Source organism: Pipistrellus hanaki (assembly GCF_964339955.1).
Source record: "Pipistrellus hanaki genome assembly, chromosome: 13".
Taxonomy (NCBI): domain Eukaryota; kingdom Metazoa; phylum Chordata; class Mammalia; order Chiroptera; family Vespertilionidae; genus Pipistrellus; species Pipistrellus hanaki.
The window spans coordinates 32,905,158-32,922,492 of record NC_140515.1 but is presented as its reverse complement, the minus strand read 5'-3'; the positions used below and the strand labels follow the sequence as shown (position 1 = coordinate 32,922,492).

At 54.3% G+C, this 17,335-nt stretch overlaps 1 protein-coding gene across 3 annotated transcripts in view; it reads left to right on the top strand.

The window, feature by feature from the left end:
- The window catches only part of MRAS (muscle RAS oncogene homolog), a 37,840-nt gene extending 27,395 nt beyond the window's left edge, over positions 1-10,445 (top strand). For all 3 annotated transcript variants that reach the window (XM_084901816.1, XM_084901817.1, XM_084901815.1), the window contains 4 exons: positions 3,952-4,105; positions 5,245-5,344; positions 6,080-6,159; positions 7,262-10,445. In XM_084901816.1, the coding sequence (XP_084757942.1) occupies positions 3,952-4,105; positions 5,245-5,344; positions 6,080-6,159; positions 7,262-7,361 (434 nt within the window). In that variant the 3' untranslated portion in view covers positions 7,362-10,445. The remainder of the gene's footprint in view (positions 1-3,951; positions 4,106-5,244; positions 5,345-6,079; positions 6,160-7,261) is intronic.
- Positions 10,446-17,335: the final 6,890 nt, after the last annotated feature.

Genomic DNA, 17,335 nt, shown 5'->3' with positions numbered 1-17,335 from the left:
TTAAAGCCATTAATCATAGACTGTCATCGTCGGAGGGAAGCTTTGAAAACCACTGGCTTGTAAGTCCTCTGCCAGATGTGTGATCTGCGAATGTTCCCTCCCAGCCTGTGGCTTGTTTTTCATTCTCTTAACAGCGTCTGTCAGAGACCAGATTGTTAAAATGTCCCGAAGTCCTGTTTATTGGTTTGTTCTTTTATGGACCGTGCTTTTGATGTGCTGAGAAATCGTCATCTAACCCAAGGTCACTAAAGTTTTTCCCATTATTTTCTTCTAGAAGGCTGATGGTTTTTTTTTGGTTTGTTTGTTTGTTTGTTTGTTTAAATATATTTTATTGATTTTTTACAGAGAGGAAGGGAGAGAGATAGAGAGCTAGAAACGTCGATGAGAAAGAAACATCGACCAGCTGCCTCTTGCACACCCCGTCCTGGGGATGTGCCCGCAACCAATGTACATGCCCTTGACCGGAATCAAACCTGGGACCTTTCAGTCCGCAGACCGATGCTCTACCACTGAGCCAAACCGGTTTGGGCTAAAAGGCTGATGGTTTTAGGTTTATCCTCTCCCCGGAGTTAACATTTGCATATGGTTTGAAGCATGGAACAAAGTTCATTCTTTTGTATATGAATATGCAATTGTTCCAGCACTATTTGGTGAAAGACTGTCTTTTCCTGACTGAATTGTCTTTTGTGCCTGTGGTGAGAATTGTTTTATTTCTTTAATCTATATGTCTATTTTAACACCAGTACCACACTGTCTTGAAAACTGAAGCTTTATAATGAATCTTGAAATCAGGGACTGTTAAATCTCCAACTTTGTTCTTTTTCAAAGTTGTTTTGGCTAGTCTAGGTCCTTTGCATTTCCATATAAATGTTAGAATCGGTTAAATTCTAAAGCTCTATGCCCTAGCTGGTTTGGCTCAGTGGCTAGGAGATCGGTCTTCGGACTCAAGGGTCCCAGGTTCGATTCTGGTCAAGGGCATGTACCTTGGTTGCAGGCATATCCCCAGTAGGGGGTATGCAGGAGGCAGCTGATCGATGTTTCTCTCTCATCGATGTTTCTAACTCTCTCTTCCTCTCCCTTCCTCTCTCTCAGAAACCAATAAAATATATTTAATAAAAAAAAAAGTTCTAAAGCTCTAGATTTTAGTGGGGATTGTATTGAATATAAAGGTCCATTTGGGAGAATGAACATCATAACAATGTTGAATTCCCAACCCATGAGCACAGTACCCTCTCCATTTATTTACGTCTTTAAGACTCTCATTAATTGTTTTGTAGTTTTGAGTATTTGGGTCTTTTATATAAGTTGTCAGATTTATACCTACATCTGTATTATAAATGATATTCGGGTGTTTTTTTAATTTCAGTTTTCAATTATTTGTTGCTAGTATTTAGAAATACTTTAGATCTTTGTATATTAATCTGATAACCTGAAACATTGTTAAATTAAATTATTCTAGCCTTTTTTTTTTTTGTAGATTCCATTGGATTTTCTGAATAGATGATCATGTCTATGAGTAAAGATGTAAAGATAGTTTTACTTCTTTCCAATCTGGCTGGCTTGTATTTCTTTTTCTTGCCTATTTCACTAACACAAAGACATACTTGTTCTTGATCTTAAGGGGAAAGCTTTCGCTCTCTGCATTAAGTTTGATATTAGCTGTAGGTTTTTAATAGATGCCCTTTATCAGGTTGAGGAAGTTCCTTTCTATTCCCGGTTTGCTGAGAGTTTTTATTGGGAGTGGATGTTGGATTTTGTCAAATGCTTTTTCTGTGTCTACTGAGATAATCATACGATTTTTCTTTTTTAGTTTGTTAATATGAAAAATTAACATTGGTTTTTCTAACCTTGAACAAACATTGCACCCCTGGGATAAACTTTACTTGTTCATGATGAATTGTCTTTTTATATATTCTTGGTTTTGATTTGCTAAATTTTGGTTAGAATTTTTGCATCTATGTTCTTGAGAGATACTAGTCTGTAGGTTTCTTATAATATTGAATAATGTTGAATTTATGAAGTGAATGGGGAAGCATGCCCTCTTCAACTTCATGGAAGAGTCTAAACAAAATTGGTATTATTTAATGTTTAGTAGAATTCACCTAAGAAGACATCTGGGCCTGAGGATTTCTTTTTAGGAAGATTTTAAACCACACATTCAATTTCTTTAAAGGGCTGTTTAGGTAATCTATTTTCTTTTTTTCCAGTGAGCTTTGGTAGTTTGTGTCTCAAAATTTTTTTAGTTCATCAAAGTTATTGAACTTATTGGCATAAAGTTGTTCCTAATGTTCTTTTATTGTCCTTTCAGTATCTGTAGAATCTGTAGTGATGTTACCTCTCTCATTCCTGATATTGGTAGTTTGTGTCTTCTCTTTTTTTTCTTCTTGATCATGCTGGCTAGAGATATATCAATATCATTGATTTCCTCAAAGAACCAATTTTTAGTCCATTGATTTTTTTCTATTTGGCTCCACTCTCATCTGTATTCTTTCCTTTTATCTGCCTGTTTTGGATTTGACTTGCTCTCCTTTCCTAATTTCTTAAAGCAGAACCCGATGTCATAGATTTGAACATTTGTTTTTTCTCTGGGTATTCATTTGGTGCTTTAAATCTCCCCTAACTACTTGGTTAGCTGCATCCCACAAAACATAATAAGTTGTGTTTTTCTTTTCATTCAGTTCAAAATACTTTCTAATTTCCCCTTTGATATCTTCTTTGACCCCTTGGTTACTTAGAAATATATTATTTAGTACTCAAGTACTTAGGAATTTTCCAGAGATCTTTCTGCCATTAATTTCTGTTTTAATTTCATTGTGTCAGAGAATAAACAGTATATCATTTGAATTCTTTAAAATATATTGGGGGCGGGGAGCCAGGGCTGGAAGAGGAGTGGGCAGCTGGAAGAACCATCTCGGCAAAGAGTTCCTCCCAACCATGCCCTCTCCTCTCACTGTCAAAGTCACAAATCTGAGCATCTAAGAATGTTGCCGTGTGTGTGTGTGTGTGTGTGTGTGTGTGTGTGTGTGTGTATTTTAATGGAGGAATTGACAAATCTTATAATCATTGTGGAAAAATTGAATGGGCTTCCCTTAGAGATGAACAAGTGGACAAGAGACAGAGAGAACATACTTTACACTCAAAAAGAAAATAAGTCTTTTCAAAACACATGAAATCACCATCAAAATTGGCTATATGTTAGGCTATAAATAAAAATGTCAACCAATTCCAGAAATCATACATCATGTGAGCCATCTTCTGCCTATAACGCAATAAGATCATAAATCAACAGGAACATTGGTATAAAAGAATCCAGCCACTCTTTGCCGAGATGGTTCTCCTAGCTCCTCACGCCTCTTCTAGCCCTGCCACCCCTCCCCCCCCCCCCCCCCCACCTTTCTAACATCCTCATCCTCGGAGACAAAGGGCCCTGGCTCTCAGGGGCCACTCCTTCCCCTGGGCCCTCCGGGTGTCTGTCCACTCGGCTGAGGAGCCCCCTCACCCAGTGGCCCCTTCAGGCTCTCCCTGGCACACCCACAGACAAGCCGCCCTCCCGGGGCTGCAGGCAGGCACGCTGTTTCCACTTAAGAGGAGGAAAGAAGCTGAGTCAGACGGCTTCCCCAAGCATCCCTTTGGAAGGGCACATGGGGAGCTGTGCCCGGGCCAGAGGGACGTGGGAGCCCTGCGATCACAGGCCTTTCTGTAGACGGAGAACTACGGCCTGGGGAGCACCTTGGGTTGGGATCTGTGGGGCCACAGGCACATCCATTAGAGCCTCACACACAGGTGTCTGAGGCCTGACAGGACCCCCCCAGCCCAGCCTCGTGGGGACAGTTTGGATTGAGCCACTGAGGGGACAGCAGCAGCGTGGGGCCTGCAGGCTGTGGTGGGGGTGTGGGGCGGGGGGGAGCTCCGGGTGGCTGGTGACAACCCTGACTGCCCATCCCGCCCCAGTCCTGGACACGGCCGGGCAGGAGGAGTTCAGCGCCATGCGGGAGCAGTACATGCGCACGGGCGACGGCTTCCTCATCGTCTTCTCGGTCACGGACAAGGCCAGCTTCGAGCACGTGGACCGCTTCCACCAGCTCATCCTGCGCGTCAAGGACAGGTGGGCCCGGCGGGCGCGGCGGGCGGGCCGGCTCCCCGCTCCTGGCTCCGGGCGGCCTCTGCCTGTCCGTCCGTCTGTCTGTCTGAATCTCCCTCAGGTTTTCAGGTGGAAGCTGAGGCACGAGGGGCAGAGCTGGATTCAGACCTCGTTCCCTCCAGCTCCCACCCTGGTTCTTTCTATGGGGTCAGCCTGTTCCAGTTTATCCCATGTCTTATCACAAAGAAAAGTGAATTTTTTTTTTCCCCTCCAGGATACCTTGTAATGGGTTAAATTGCATTTGAATCTGAGCTCCCCAATTAAAGGCTCTTTCCCCCTCTGCCCCCCCCCCCCCCGTTAGATTATATGGAGCAGTTAAATAATTTGGAGTCTGTTTTAAGCCTGATTGGTTTCTTCCAGTTAATTGCATCTTAAAGAGGTGATGTAAAGAAAGTAAAAGCGCAAGGTTTGAGCAAATCTCAGTAAATTCCAAAAATTCAGTTACCACCTATTCCAAAGACAAAATGTTAATAACTTTACAAGGTAAAGGGATACACAGTTCTCTCTCTCTCTCTCTCTCTCTCTCTCTCTCTCTCTCTCTCTCTCTCTCTCTCTCTCCCCTCCCCCCCAACCCCCCATGCACGTGCACATATACACTCACACATACAAAGCTCTAAGAGAGAAATGTGGGTTAAATCCCTGACCATAGACCATAGCAATCTCAAAAGAGAAAACATAAATGACTCCGATGTGGGAAAATACTCAACCTTCTAGCTATTAAAGAGGTGTAAGGAGATAGAGTCAGTCCCATTCCCACCTGCCCAGGGGTGATTTTCTTAGTAGAAATAGCCGGCGCTGACAGCTGCTGGCAGGCGGGATTTGGTGCATCTGGGTGGCCGGAGGTGGAAGGAAGCAGGTCTGGGAACCCAGCCCCTGGCCCAGGGCCCCTCAGTGTCCTCACTCGCAGTGCTGAGCCAGGGGGTTCCCCGAGGGCCCCTCGCTCACCTTGTGACGGGCCTGAGCCTCCCAACCAGGCGGGCAGCGGCCTGGGGCCCGCTCCCTCCCGGAGGTGCTGTGTGCTGTGCTCGGCCTGGGGTGTGGCTACGCTGGCTTAGGGGGTGGGGACAGCGAAACCTCACAAGCTGCTGTTCCTTGTTGCCCAGGGAGTCATTCCCCATGATCCTCGTGGCCAACAAGGTGGACTTGATGCATCTGAGGAAAATCACCAGGGAGCAAGGAAAGGAAATGGCGACCAAACACAATGTAAGCTGCGTACGTGCGTGTGCGTGTGTGTGTGCGTGTGTGTGTGTGTGTGTGTGTGTGTGTGTGTGTGTGTGTTGGGCCTGGTCTGTGTGGATGGAACTTGAGCCTCCCCGGGAGTGGGCTGAGATATTTTGTGAAACAGAACAACGGGCCCGAGAGAAAGCACCCTCTTGTCAGTCATGAGAGGCTCTAACGTGGGGAGCAGGTGCCTTCGCGGGGACTGCAAGCTGCGGGGACAATGGGCCCGACTCAGCAGAGCATCGCTGGGCTGTGCCGAGGGCGGCTCCATCCTGTCTCCGGGCCGGTGGCCTGATGACGCTCAGACCCATCGGGCCGGCTGCCAGGCGCTGTGCTGGGGCACCTCACCACCACACACTGAGGCGGATCCGGTTATCTCCTGCTCTCACGGACTCACCCTGAGGCCGCCCAGGCCAGAGTCAGCAGACCTGCCGTGCTGTGTGTAGTTCTCCCGTTTCTGTGTATAGTTCATCATCCCTCTGCCGGCTGGATGGTGCTGGGGCTGAATTCTATTTTTAAGGAGCCACTACATATCTCTGTGGCTAGAGAGCAAGAGGGGATCGGAAAAACTGCCAGGGAAACTAGCAGAAGGAGAAGCCGCCGAGTGACGTGGGGATGTGGGGCCAGAGTTCGGGGGCTGTGAGAGCATCGGTTCCCCAGGGCCCCTGGGAATTCGCCTCGGTGCCCCTTTCACCGAGAGTGCGCCCTGCCTTCCAGATCCCGTACATAGAAACCAGCGCCAAGGACCCGCCTCTCAACGTGGACAAAGCCTTCCACGACCTGGTCAGAGTGATCAGGTGAGCACTGCGCCCGCCCAGAAGCAGGGCCTCTGGGCAAGGTGGGCACCAGGGGGGGCCAGTCCTGAGGGAGGCTGGGCACTTCTGGGCCTGTTTTTACATTTCTCCACCCTCCCCGCTCCCCACCTCCCTTTGCTCACCCCACTGCCTCTGAGTGAAGCATCACTAGCTGAGGGAGGTGCCTGCTGCCCGAGGCTCCAGCTTCTCTCCGGGCTCCTCAGTCCTCCAGCGTGGCCTCCCCGAGGCAGCGCCCTCCATCCTGCCCTCCGTGTCCCCCCAGCCCCGCAGCCGCCCTGACATTCCACCTGAACACCCGGCATTCTGACTCCCGGCCTCACATCTCAGGGGGTGTTGAGCGTGTGCCCCTTTGCAGACCCCACACCCAGTCCGCCTGCAGGATTGTCAGAAATCCCAGTCAGGGGCCTCTCATACATTCCTGCGCAGTCACCGGGTGCTGAGGTGACTGACTCAGCCTCCCGGCTGGTCTCCCTGTCACCCACCTTTCCCATTTCCAATGTCTTCAAGTTAGGTGTGAAACACACACAGACACACACACACACACACACACACATGGCCTCCCAGCACGGGCTGTGCTGTTGCTGGCTGCATCTTCTGCACTCTGGAAATTATTTTTCTCGTGGGTATTTTACCTCCAATTAGGATATGCTATCACCAGGAGGTGGTGAAGTCTTGGTTACGATCTGTAGTTCCCAGGAGAGGTTTTAAACATAGGAAATATGAACAGAAAACATGTATAGAGCTTGTACGCAGCTGACCTGTCATTTTACTTAAAATATGAAACATGGAAATAGAGGCGAACATTGTATAACACATAACGTAGAGTGTTATGTGTTAAACTCGATGTAGCCACAGCACGATGGCAGTAGTTCTCACCACCAGTAGGATGAGAGACACTGTCCAGGCCATGCCCTCCTTCAGCACCTAGGACAGCAGCACCTCTGCCAACCCTCCTCCCCCATCCTCTTCCCCACCCCCACCCCCATCCCCATCCCCACCCCCAGCCTCCCTGCCTCAGACCCAGGCAGAGGGAGAAGCAAAACCCATTCTGACGTTGACTTTCTGCCTCTCATTGTCTCAAAAGGCAACAGATTCCAGAAAAGAGCCAGAAGAAGAAGAAGAAAACCAAATGGCGCGGAGACCGGACCACTGGTACCCACAAACTTCAGTGTGTGGTGTTGTGATGGGCCTGGGGCCCTGGGCACCGTCACCGTGAACTGGCCAGCCCTCGGGACCCCTCCACTGCCTGACCTTACCGGGAACTGTTTCTAACCATCACCCTTGACCCGAGGACTGGGCCCAGGAAGGGAGACAGGGAGGGTGGGCAGGGAGGAGAGGGGGCCCGGCTTCCTCCAAAGGGCACAGCTTCGTGTCTCAGAAGACACAGCCTCCGAGCCCCGCCTGTGACTCAGCCGGCGCCTCCCGTCTCCTGGCGGCTGTGTTGTTTCTTTGAACTACGCGGGGTGGGTTCGAGGTGGACGTTTACCCACCACGTACAGCGCGTACCGAACAAGCCATGGCCCGGCTCCCCGCTTGTCTCTGGCCCTCCGTGTCTGAGCTTGGGCGTCTTTTGTAGGTTTTTAAATTATTTTCGTGATCACTGTTGTCTCGAGGGGGTCCGTGCCCACAGTCTGGTGGACTTTCAGCTCTTCAGCAGGTCCCCCCCGACAGCAAGTCCGGAACACCGCGGTGGTTTCTCGCTGAGTTTTCCCGGCAGTGCCAAACGCACCTCACTATGCATGACTGAGACCGGGGGACCAGTGACTGGGGCCCGAAGCTGGAGGCCTCGGGGGGCAGCAGACCCTGCTCGTGGTCTGAAAACAGGAGTGACGAGAGCTGTGTCCAGCAGGAGGGCCTCACGGCAGAGATCCGGAAACAATCCCGTTTTGCTGAGGGGAGAGGCTGGAGCAAGCTTGCCAGTTCTGCAAGGTGTCTCGTTGTCCTGGAGATGCGGAGGAGACTCGAGGGCACAGATCTGCCCAAGTGTCCGTGTCTTTCTCAATCGGCGTGGGCTCCGTGTGTCCCTCCCGCCCGTGACAGAGCTCCCCACCGGCCTGAGCTGCCCAGACCTGTCATCACAGACACACGGACAAGGCCTGCATGCTTCTCCAGTCCACAGTGCGCTCGGGGGGCGCCATCGGGGTTTCTGGTTTGTGCTGAACCTTAAGCAGAAGGGATCCAATACTGCTGTTCCCTCAACCACACCACGGCCCGAAACCGTGCTCCCTCTGCGTCACCCGACGGCCACACCGAACGAAGCCCAGCGAATCGGCCGTGGAGTCAGCGTCCGGCCGGCTTCCCGGCACCTGCTGTCACTGACCCCTCGGATCCTCACTCTCACGTGCGACCGGAGGAGAGAGGAAGGCTGAGGTGAAGACGTCGCTCCCACACCCCGTGTCTACGAGGGGACAGTCCCCCAGCTCCCTGGTGACGTCCCCATCCCCACCCTCAGTGCTGCCGCTGAGAGCCAGGCTGGATCTGGGGCCAGGGTGGGGGTGCAGGGGCAGCGGGCTCGGCAGTGACCCCTGAGAGGAGGTCAGAGGTGAAGTGGTGCATCTTGTGATCCTATTTTTCCAAATGTTACCCATTGGGTCACCGGGCAAACTAGAGCATCCCTCGCAGGTGGCCTGGCCACTGTTTGGAGAAAGGACAGGGCAGGGGCGGGAGGAGGGGGAGGGGAGTGAGTGCCCAGCTGGAGGTCGGGACACCGGATCCTCCTCCAGTTCTGAGGGAGCGCTGAGGGGCCAGCCCAGAGGGATCTGACAGCCGAGAGTTTTGCTGGTTGGAAATCAAACTTCTTTATGTGTCTAAATGCCTCCCCCCCCCCCTTTTTTTTTTTCTGACCCTAAAAGAAAGGACAATAAAGAACATTGTCCTTTCCCCAAGAACCTGCCATGTTAAAGAATGGGCATCTTAGACACTAACAGGACCAGGCTCTTCCCAACCCGTAAGCTCCCCGGAGCCCCGGCCCCGGGGCCCTGTGGGGGCAGCGGCAGGCTGGCGAGGGAGGCCAGGCTGGCGGCAGGAGGTGGGGCGGAGATGTGTGCATCGAGGCAGCGGTGGGTGGGACCAAGGGCAGTGTCCACCGTCAGAAACCATCCACCGGGCATGGGCCACCACCAGCGCCCCTGCCCCCGGGGAGCCGGCTGCACCCTGAGCACTGTGTGGGGAGTCTCGGAAGCAGTGAGCTGACCTAGAGTGAAGCCCTTAGCCGGGAAGGTAACAGACAAAGGGGTTCCAGCTGCCCCCGGGTCCCCCGCCCTGCCTGGCCCCTCTTCCAGGGCAGCCATCCTGCACCCGGCCCTCCGCGCCCAAGGGGACCGGGCCAGGGTGGCCTCTGCAGCCTCTGCTGCAGAGCCAGTGGCCAGCCTCCACCTCCATGGCCGCCTCCTCCTCACAGGCGCGCTGGGAAGATAACACTTCTAAAAGGCAGCTCTTTGGGTGTGAGCGAGCCCTCGCGGCCGAGAAGGCTTCCAGACAGGCCCGCGTGGGGTGTGCCCTGGGGCCGCCCCAGCACAGTGTTTAATCCAGGGCCCCTGGCAGGTCAGGCCTGGAACCCGCTGGCCCCGGTCCCCTCCCTGGTGACTGAGGAGCCCAGCGGGACTTGTGTCTTTTGCAACATCCCGGGCTTCCCACTGTTTTCCCAGACGAGCTGAATAGGACATCCCCTGGAGCACCCCCTTCCTGAAACCCCCGCCCCATGCCTTCGCCACTGTGTGCTCCCAGATCTCCTCCTAAAACCCGGACGCCCCCCCCCCCCCCCCCCCCCCCCCCCCGTCCTCTGCAAGGGCTCCCTTTCTCCCCAGCTGGCCATCCTGGCCGCCCTCCCACCCCCACCGCCGGGTGCGGCCCAGACTCCCTCCGCCCTTTGCCACGCAACGTGGATGCTTCTTCTTAGGACTTTGCCTCCCGCCTCGCCGTGGAGCGCGCCGGGGGGCCTGTCTCTCTAACTCAAAGGGCCTTCCATGTGTGACGACCGACCGTCAACCCAGAGCCATAGCCAAAGGGCTGCCCCCAGGAGCAGCCCGCCGGGTTCGGAACCCCGAGCCGGGTTACCGAGGACGAAAGATACTTGAATCGCGGAGCGCCCGGGAGGGCCCGCGTCCGCTGCGCAGTGTTCGCGGGGGGCCGTTGTCGTGAGACCAGCGCGGTGCCTGGCGATCCCGACGACGCTGGAGCCTCTTCTGTAACTTTTTACCCAGTCTTTGTGTATCTCCGCTCATTAATAAAGAAACGAAGAGGAGCGCGGGTCTGCCTGCCTTCCTCTCTGGCGAATGTTCCTTTTTTTTTTTTTTTTTTTTTTTTTAAATATATTTTATTGATTTTTCACAGAGAGGAAGGGAGAGGGATAGAGCGCTAGAAACATCGATGAGAGAGAATCATCGACCAGCTGCCTCCTGCACACCCCCTACTGGGGGTGTGCCCGCAACCAAGGTACATGCCCTTGGCCGGAATCGAACCCGGGACCTTTCAGTCTGCAGGCTGACGCTCTACCACTGAGCCAAACCAGTTTCGGCAGAATATTCCTAACGTTTTGCTGACAGTGCCTGGCTCAGAGCACCCATCTCTTAGGGCAAACCTGAGGTCAGAGGCCACGGGGTGGGGTGTGTGTGTGTGTGTGTGTGTGTGTGTGTGTGTGAGGTGTCTCTTTCCTCACGGAGCTGAAGGGGGAGGCAGCTGGGTGGAGACACAGCCCCCTGAGGTTCGGCAGCCCTGGAGGGGAGCTTTGCCACCCACCTTCCTGGGCCTCTGAGCCCGTCCCCTGCTTCCGGCTCAGCTGCCCCTCCCGTGAACGGGGAAGGAGTGGGCTCCTCCGAGGCAGGCCGAGGGGGCTCCCAGCGAGAGAATGTGCTCTGTGTAGCGGCCCCTGCGGGGCTGTCTGATGTGCTTTTCTTGGAAGCCGCCCCCGCCCCCGTCGCAAGATCACAGCCGATGTGGTTTCATTTTCCTCTTGATTGAACCTGGCGGGTGCTTGACCAGGCGGAGCCTGTGTCATCTGGGTTCTCTCTCTCTCTCTCTCTCTCTCTCTCTCTCTCTCAGATCTTTCCCATCTTAACACAAATAAGAACAAAACCTTCCTTTGACCCACGTCCTCCGCCAGGTACGACCCGTTGCTTCTCTGCTCTCGTTTGTAATAGAAAGGGGTCTTCAGAGAGTAGCCTACACTCCCTCTCAGGAGTCCCTCTCATCCCTTTCTCTTTAGACGGCTCCCAAGAGGCATTCACCCCTCGCCCTCCCGCCACCTTCTTCAGGGTCTCCAGCGGCTCCCGTCATGTTAAATCCAATGGTGGGCACGGTCTTCTCACCATTGATCTCCTCACAGCATTGCCACAGTGGACCACTCCAGTGGTCGGCAAACTCATTCGTCCACAGAGCCAAATATCAACAGGACAATGATTGGAATTTCTCTTGAGAGCCAAATTTTTTTAACTTAAACTATATAGGTAGGTACATTGTTATTAACTTAATTAGGGCGCTCCTAAGCTGGCCTTTGCTAAAAATCTCAAGGGGCCAAAGAGCCGCATGTTGGCTCGCGAGCCGCAGTGTGCTGACCACTGAACTGCTCCCTCTTCCTTGTGAAACCAAGAAAAGAAGGCTGAGTTCACAGGGACCCAGGAACGGGTGGGTGCATCCCGGCCGCGAGATAGGTGTCAGTCGTGGACTCTGGTCACGCTGGCTTCCTGGCGCCTGCGCAGACGGGCGGAGGTGGAATACCTGGGTGAGGGGTTCCCCACGTCTGGTCCCCAGGCCGGCAGCTTCGGCGTCACCGGGAACTTGTAGGAATCACAGATCGCCTGTCTCAGACCCGCCAAGCGAGGAATTCCGCGTGGAGGAGGGTTTATCCGCCCTGCGGGGGGTTCCGGGGCTCCCTCCGGTCTGAGAGCCTCTGAATTAGAGTGAAAACCTCATCCCAGGCAGGCCAGGGGCAGCCAGTTCGTTCCCACCTGCAAGACAGCAGCTGGCCGCCTGGACCAAGGGGCCCAGGTCCTTCCTGCGTCTGAACCCCAGGGGCCCTGCACATGCCGGATTGCGTGTATTCTGGGGAAACAACCGTTTTATCCGTCCTCACGGTGCCACCCAGCGTGGGTTCCCCAGAGAAAAAACGAGCTGGCCCCTGGACCGTCCTTTTCCAACGTTGGGCCCTTCTGAGTTTCACGGCCCCCGAGAGCGGGAAGAGGAAATGAAAGGAGCAGAGATCCACCTCCCCTTCTAAGGAGCAGACCGAGTTCTTCCCTTGGCTGACACGCCCCCGCAGCATCCTGAGGGAGGGCCGCCTCCCTCCTCCCAGTTCCCCCCAGTGACTGACTCAGCGTGCGGCCCACCCGTGACTCACCCCTGCCTCCCCCACCGTGGCTAGCAGCACCTGCCGCTCAGAACGGACGGAGAGCAGAGGAAGTGCGATGCTGTGACAGCCCGGGATAGAACCCCACAGGGGACACAGGCAGAGGAGGGAGGTGAGGCAGGCAGCAAAGCCACCTCAAGGCCAACGCCATCCCCTGGAGGTCATCGCCACCCACGCCAGTGGTTCGGAAAGGACTGTGCATGCGTCTTAGGGTCCCTGCAGGAGGGTGGGGGGACATCGCGAGGCCCAGGCCACACCCGCGGAGAATCTGGAACAATGGGCCTGGGGAGGGGTCCGGGGATGGAGACTCGGTAAAGCTCCCCGGGCGATTCTGCGGCACAGCCAGGGCGGAGACCGTGAGAGGGTCCATGGGGGTCTGGCCCCTTGAACACTATGCTTCTCGGTGATGAGGGGTTAACACAAGAAGCAACTGCCCGGAGGAACCCGTGTCTGAGGCTGCGCAGGACGCCAGTTACCCGGCTTTGTCAGTGGGCGTCTGCCACAGGCATCTTCTCCCCCCGTCGGTGCTCCCAGAGCCTGGCTTGACCCGCGCAGTCTGTCCTGACACCTCATTCCTTCACGCCCCTTTCAAGTTTTTTTTTTTTTTTTTTAATATATATTTTATTGATTTTTTTTTTACAGAGAGGAAGGGAGAGGGATAGAGAGCTAGAAACATCGATGAGAGAGAAACATCGACCAGCTGCCTCCTGCTGGGATGTGCCCACAACCAAAGTACATGCCCTTGACCGGAATCGAACCTGGGACCTCTCAATCCACCGGCCGACGCTCTATCCACTGAGCCAAACTGGTTTCGGCCCCTTCCAAGTTCATGGCAGGCCTGGTGGCACCAAGGACACACAGTGTTTAATGAAGGAATGGACCACGACGACAGACGCCTCCAGGCCTTAAAACTGAAGTCAGACAGGCTCCCACTGCCCTTCCCGGCTCCCGGCCCCGTGGCCCATGGCGCCCCAAGGCCAGGGGCAGACTTCAGGTCATTCCCAAGGGCCAGGTGCTCAGTGGTTTCCACTTCTGTCCGTTCCACGGCCTCCCTGCCTCCGTTCCCACAAAGAAGCCCCACTCTCAGTAACCATCCCTGAGCCTAGCGGAGGACTCCGGGGTCCCAGGGCTGGTCCCTCTGCCATCTGGGCCTCTCAATTGGCCACCAACCCATGCCCCACGAGACACCCCCCCCCTCCCACCAACCCCTGTCCTCCCCCACAGCCAGCCCCTCCCTCAGATCCTCTCACCTCTGCTGGTTTGCCTTTCTTTGCTGTGACCCCATAATCCCTCCCTGGGCTGACGTGTGGTCCCAGTGGTCACTAGGGGACCAAGGCTTCCATTTGCTCAGGACTGAGGGCTTTTCTGGGACATGGCCCTTCAGCACAGTCCCGGACACAACCATGTTCATATATCACCTCCTCCTCTCCCCCCAAAAAAATAAGTCCAGCAGTTGGTCATCCCACTAGTAAGAATAAAACTTTCACCTTGTTCTAGCCCCGTGGTCGGCAAACTGTTGCTCGCGAGCCACATGCGGCTCTTTGGCTCCTTGAGTGTGTCTTTCCACAAAACACCACGGCCTGGGCGAGTCTGTTTTGAAGAAGTGGCGTTAGAAGAAGTTTAAGTTTTTTTTAAAAAAAATGTGGCTCTCCAGAATCGTCGTCCTGTTGATATTTGGCTTTTGTTAATTAATGAGTTTGCCCACCGCTGTTCTAGACACTATGAGTCACTGTAAGTGAGGGGGCAGTTCTCAGACTTTATCAACCATCACAGCCATCTGGGAGCTGGATAAATGCAGGCTTTTCTGAACCAGCCGGCCTGGGGTGGGGCCCCAGACGTGGTCCGTATCGCAGCATCTCGGGGATGTGGTGCTGCTGGTCTGGCACCACGCTCTGCACACCCCGCATTAGCTCACCCCTGTCACTCAGCCACAGCGCGCCCTGCAGAGACCAGTGGCCAGCGAACATGTGGAGCCCTCACTGGAAGCCGGGCTCTGTGCTGTTCAGACACAGCACCTCATGGCATCCCCACGGCAGGGACCCTGTGGTGGGCGATGGGGCGCTGGTTCCACAGAGAGGAGCCCCGAGGTCCCAGGAACCCGGGAGTGGCTGAGCCCGAACGTGCATCCTGTTCTCCCCTCCTCGGTCCGCCCCCGTCCCCGCCGAGCGGAGCACGAGCCCGTCCCAGCTGGCCGCCCCACCCTCTCCATTTCACTTGCTTCAGGAAAATCTTTCCATGCATCTCCCACTTCCCTGCCTTCTTTCTCCCGAATTGAACTGAATGCAGATCAACTTCCCCTGGTGACTCAGCAGCAGCTTTGAACCTAGTTAGTTCACTGTCCTTTCCTGAGCGTCTGCACTGGTGCAGGGTACTGCAGTGTTCCTATAACAACCCCCCCCCCCCCAAAAAAAAAAAAATTAAGTCCAGGTTTTTGTTTTGCCTTTGTGGTAGGCATTGATGAGCTTCTGCCGTCTGTGGGGCACAGAGGCTGTGTGGGGCAGTGCCCAGGTCTAGCCCAGCTTTGCTGCTGGCTGCTGACCTTAGGCAGGTTGCCCAACCTCTCCATGCCTCAACCTCCTCATCTGTCAAACGGGGTTGATGCTAATAATTGTACTTTTAGCGCTTTTGGACGCTTGTTGGGTTTGAATTGGACCTGTACTTTCAGAAGAAATGGCCGGCATAGAGACTCTCTAATTCAGTGCTAGCCAAGATCCCAGAATCAGGCCATTAGATGCTCTGGGAGTGCCTGCCAGCAAGTACAGCCGCCACTTAACTGAGCACTTAGCAGGTCCTAGTCACTGTGCTTTGCATGGGTCACCTCTCATAGGTTGGGAGGAGCTGGGTGACTTGCCAAGCACTCGGCCCAGTGAGCAGGGTGCCAGGATCCCAGCCAGCCAATAGAGCATCCCCTGTGCCAGCCTTACAGGGACGGTCCTAGGCTGGGCATCGGCAAGGAGGCTCAGCCTCACGCCATCACCGCTCTCCCTTGATCACTGGCCTGGAAGGCTCTGCCCTGCACCCCCATCTCTGGCCACAGCTCCTGCCCCCCAGCCACTCCCCTGTTTGCCTCACCCCCATGGCCCAATGCGCTTCCCCTGCATGGCAGCCTCCACACCCACTCACTCTGCCTGCTGCCCTCTCTTCTCTTGGGACCCTGGGCTACTCAGAGCTTTGCTTTCACCAGGCCTTTTATGATGTAGATAACACACCCTGTCCTCATCAAAAAGCTTATGCTGGCCTGGCCATAAGGACATGGTTTGATTCCCGATTCCTGGTCAGGGCACATGCCCAGGTTGCAGGCTCAATCCCCGTTGTGGGACATACAGGAGGCAGCCAATCAATGATTCCCTCTCATCATTAATGTTTCTATCTCTCTCTCCCTCTCCATTCCTCTTGGAAATCAATAATATATATATATATATATATTTTTAAAAGCTTGTGCTGGGATGGGCAGAGCTCTGAGCTGCGGGAGAGGCTACTCCAAACTCCCTGCTCACTTTGCCCAGCGCCAAGTTCAAGGGCTTTGTCCCAACAGGCTTCCTAAGGATAGGGTGAAGAACCAACTGCTGTCTCCATCCCCAGCCCAGGTGCAGTGCCTCGGACCCTCAGTCTTTCTACAAACCCTTCAGTCGGACCTCTGGAGACAGTGAGATTCCCGTTTTCTCTAACCACGCTCCTCCCCCCGCCCGCTGAATCTTCTCGGCCAAGGTCACCAACTGCCCCCCAACCTCGTCAGCATCACCAGGTAGAGCCAGGGGAAGGACAGTCCTGTGCTTTGCACTGGACAGTAGTGAGGGGTGGGGGTTCTCTATCCACTGGGGATCCCCCAGCCACTGCTGGTTCCTGGGCCCAATAAGGGCCAGATTTCCATGGTTTGACGTGCAAAAATGTTCATTGTTCTTCCTTCGTCTTCTTCACCTCTGTGAGGACGTTTTTCAGAAGCGACACATTTTCTCTGCGGGCCATGGTATCAAAGACTAGGGAAGAGAGGGATCTATTGACAGAGATGCCTCTCTTAGGCTAAGCGCTGAAGGTCACTTCCTGAGGGCTGCTCTGTGCCGGCCTAGCCTAGCCAACACTACGCAGAGAGCATTCGTGCGAATGGCGCCCCCTGGCCCGCACAGCTGCCAGGACACCTGCTAAGAGTTTTCCTTGAATCTTCTCCTTGAGTCTGAGGAGGAGGAGCGAAACGCCCCTCAGGTGAGGAACTGAGCTTCGCAGAAGTTAAATAACGCCCCCAGGTCTCCCAGGCCTGAGAGGCACAGCGAGGACTTTGTGTGCTAGAGCTCCCTCACCTGGGAGCACTTGCCTCTGTGTGGGTTGTGAGGATCCAGTGAGCTGATGCATTCAGAGAGCTTACCATACTGTCTAGAAAGTTCTCAGTACCCGAGAGTTGGCATTTTAGCATTATTCTTGCGGTAGCTCCAGCTGGTATTATTCCCATTTGAGGTTCTCACCCTCCACACCTTCCTCTTGCAGCCCGCTGGGCCTGCGCCTGGGAAGTGCGACTAGTCTAGTGTGATTCTTGTCCACCAGGTGGCAGCACCGCAGAGCCCATGGGCGGCTCCTCTCTGTGTGGTTGTAGGGTAGCCCTGCGCTCCCAGAGGCCCGGGATGTAGGCCAGACCCTTCCTCTGCCTGCCCAAGCTCCACCTCTGCCGTCTGGGGCTTCCTGCCCTCTAGGTCTGCTTGCACCCACATAAATGTGCACCCTGGGGACTAAGGGTCTGGACCATAGCGAGTTCACAGTGCAGTTTTGCCAGTGGTTCCCACAGGGGCAGGCCTTCTCAGGAACTGTTTGATGGAGCCTTCTGAG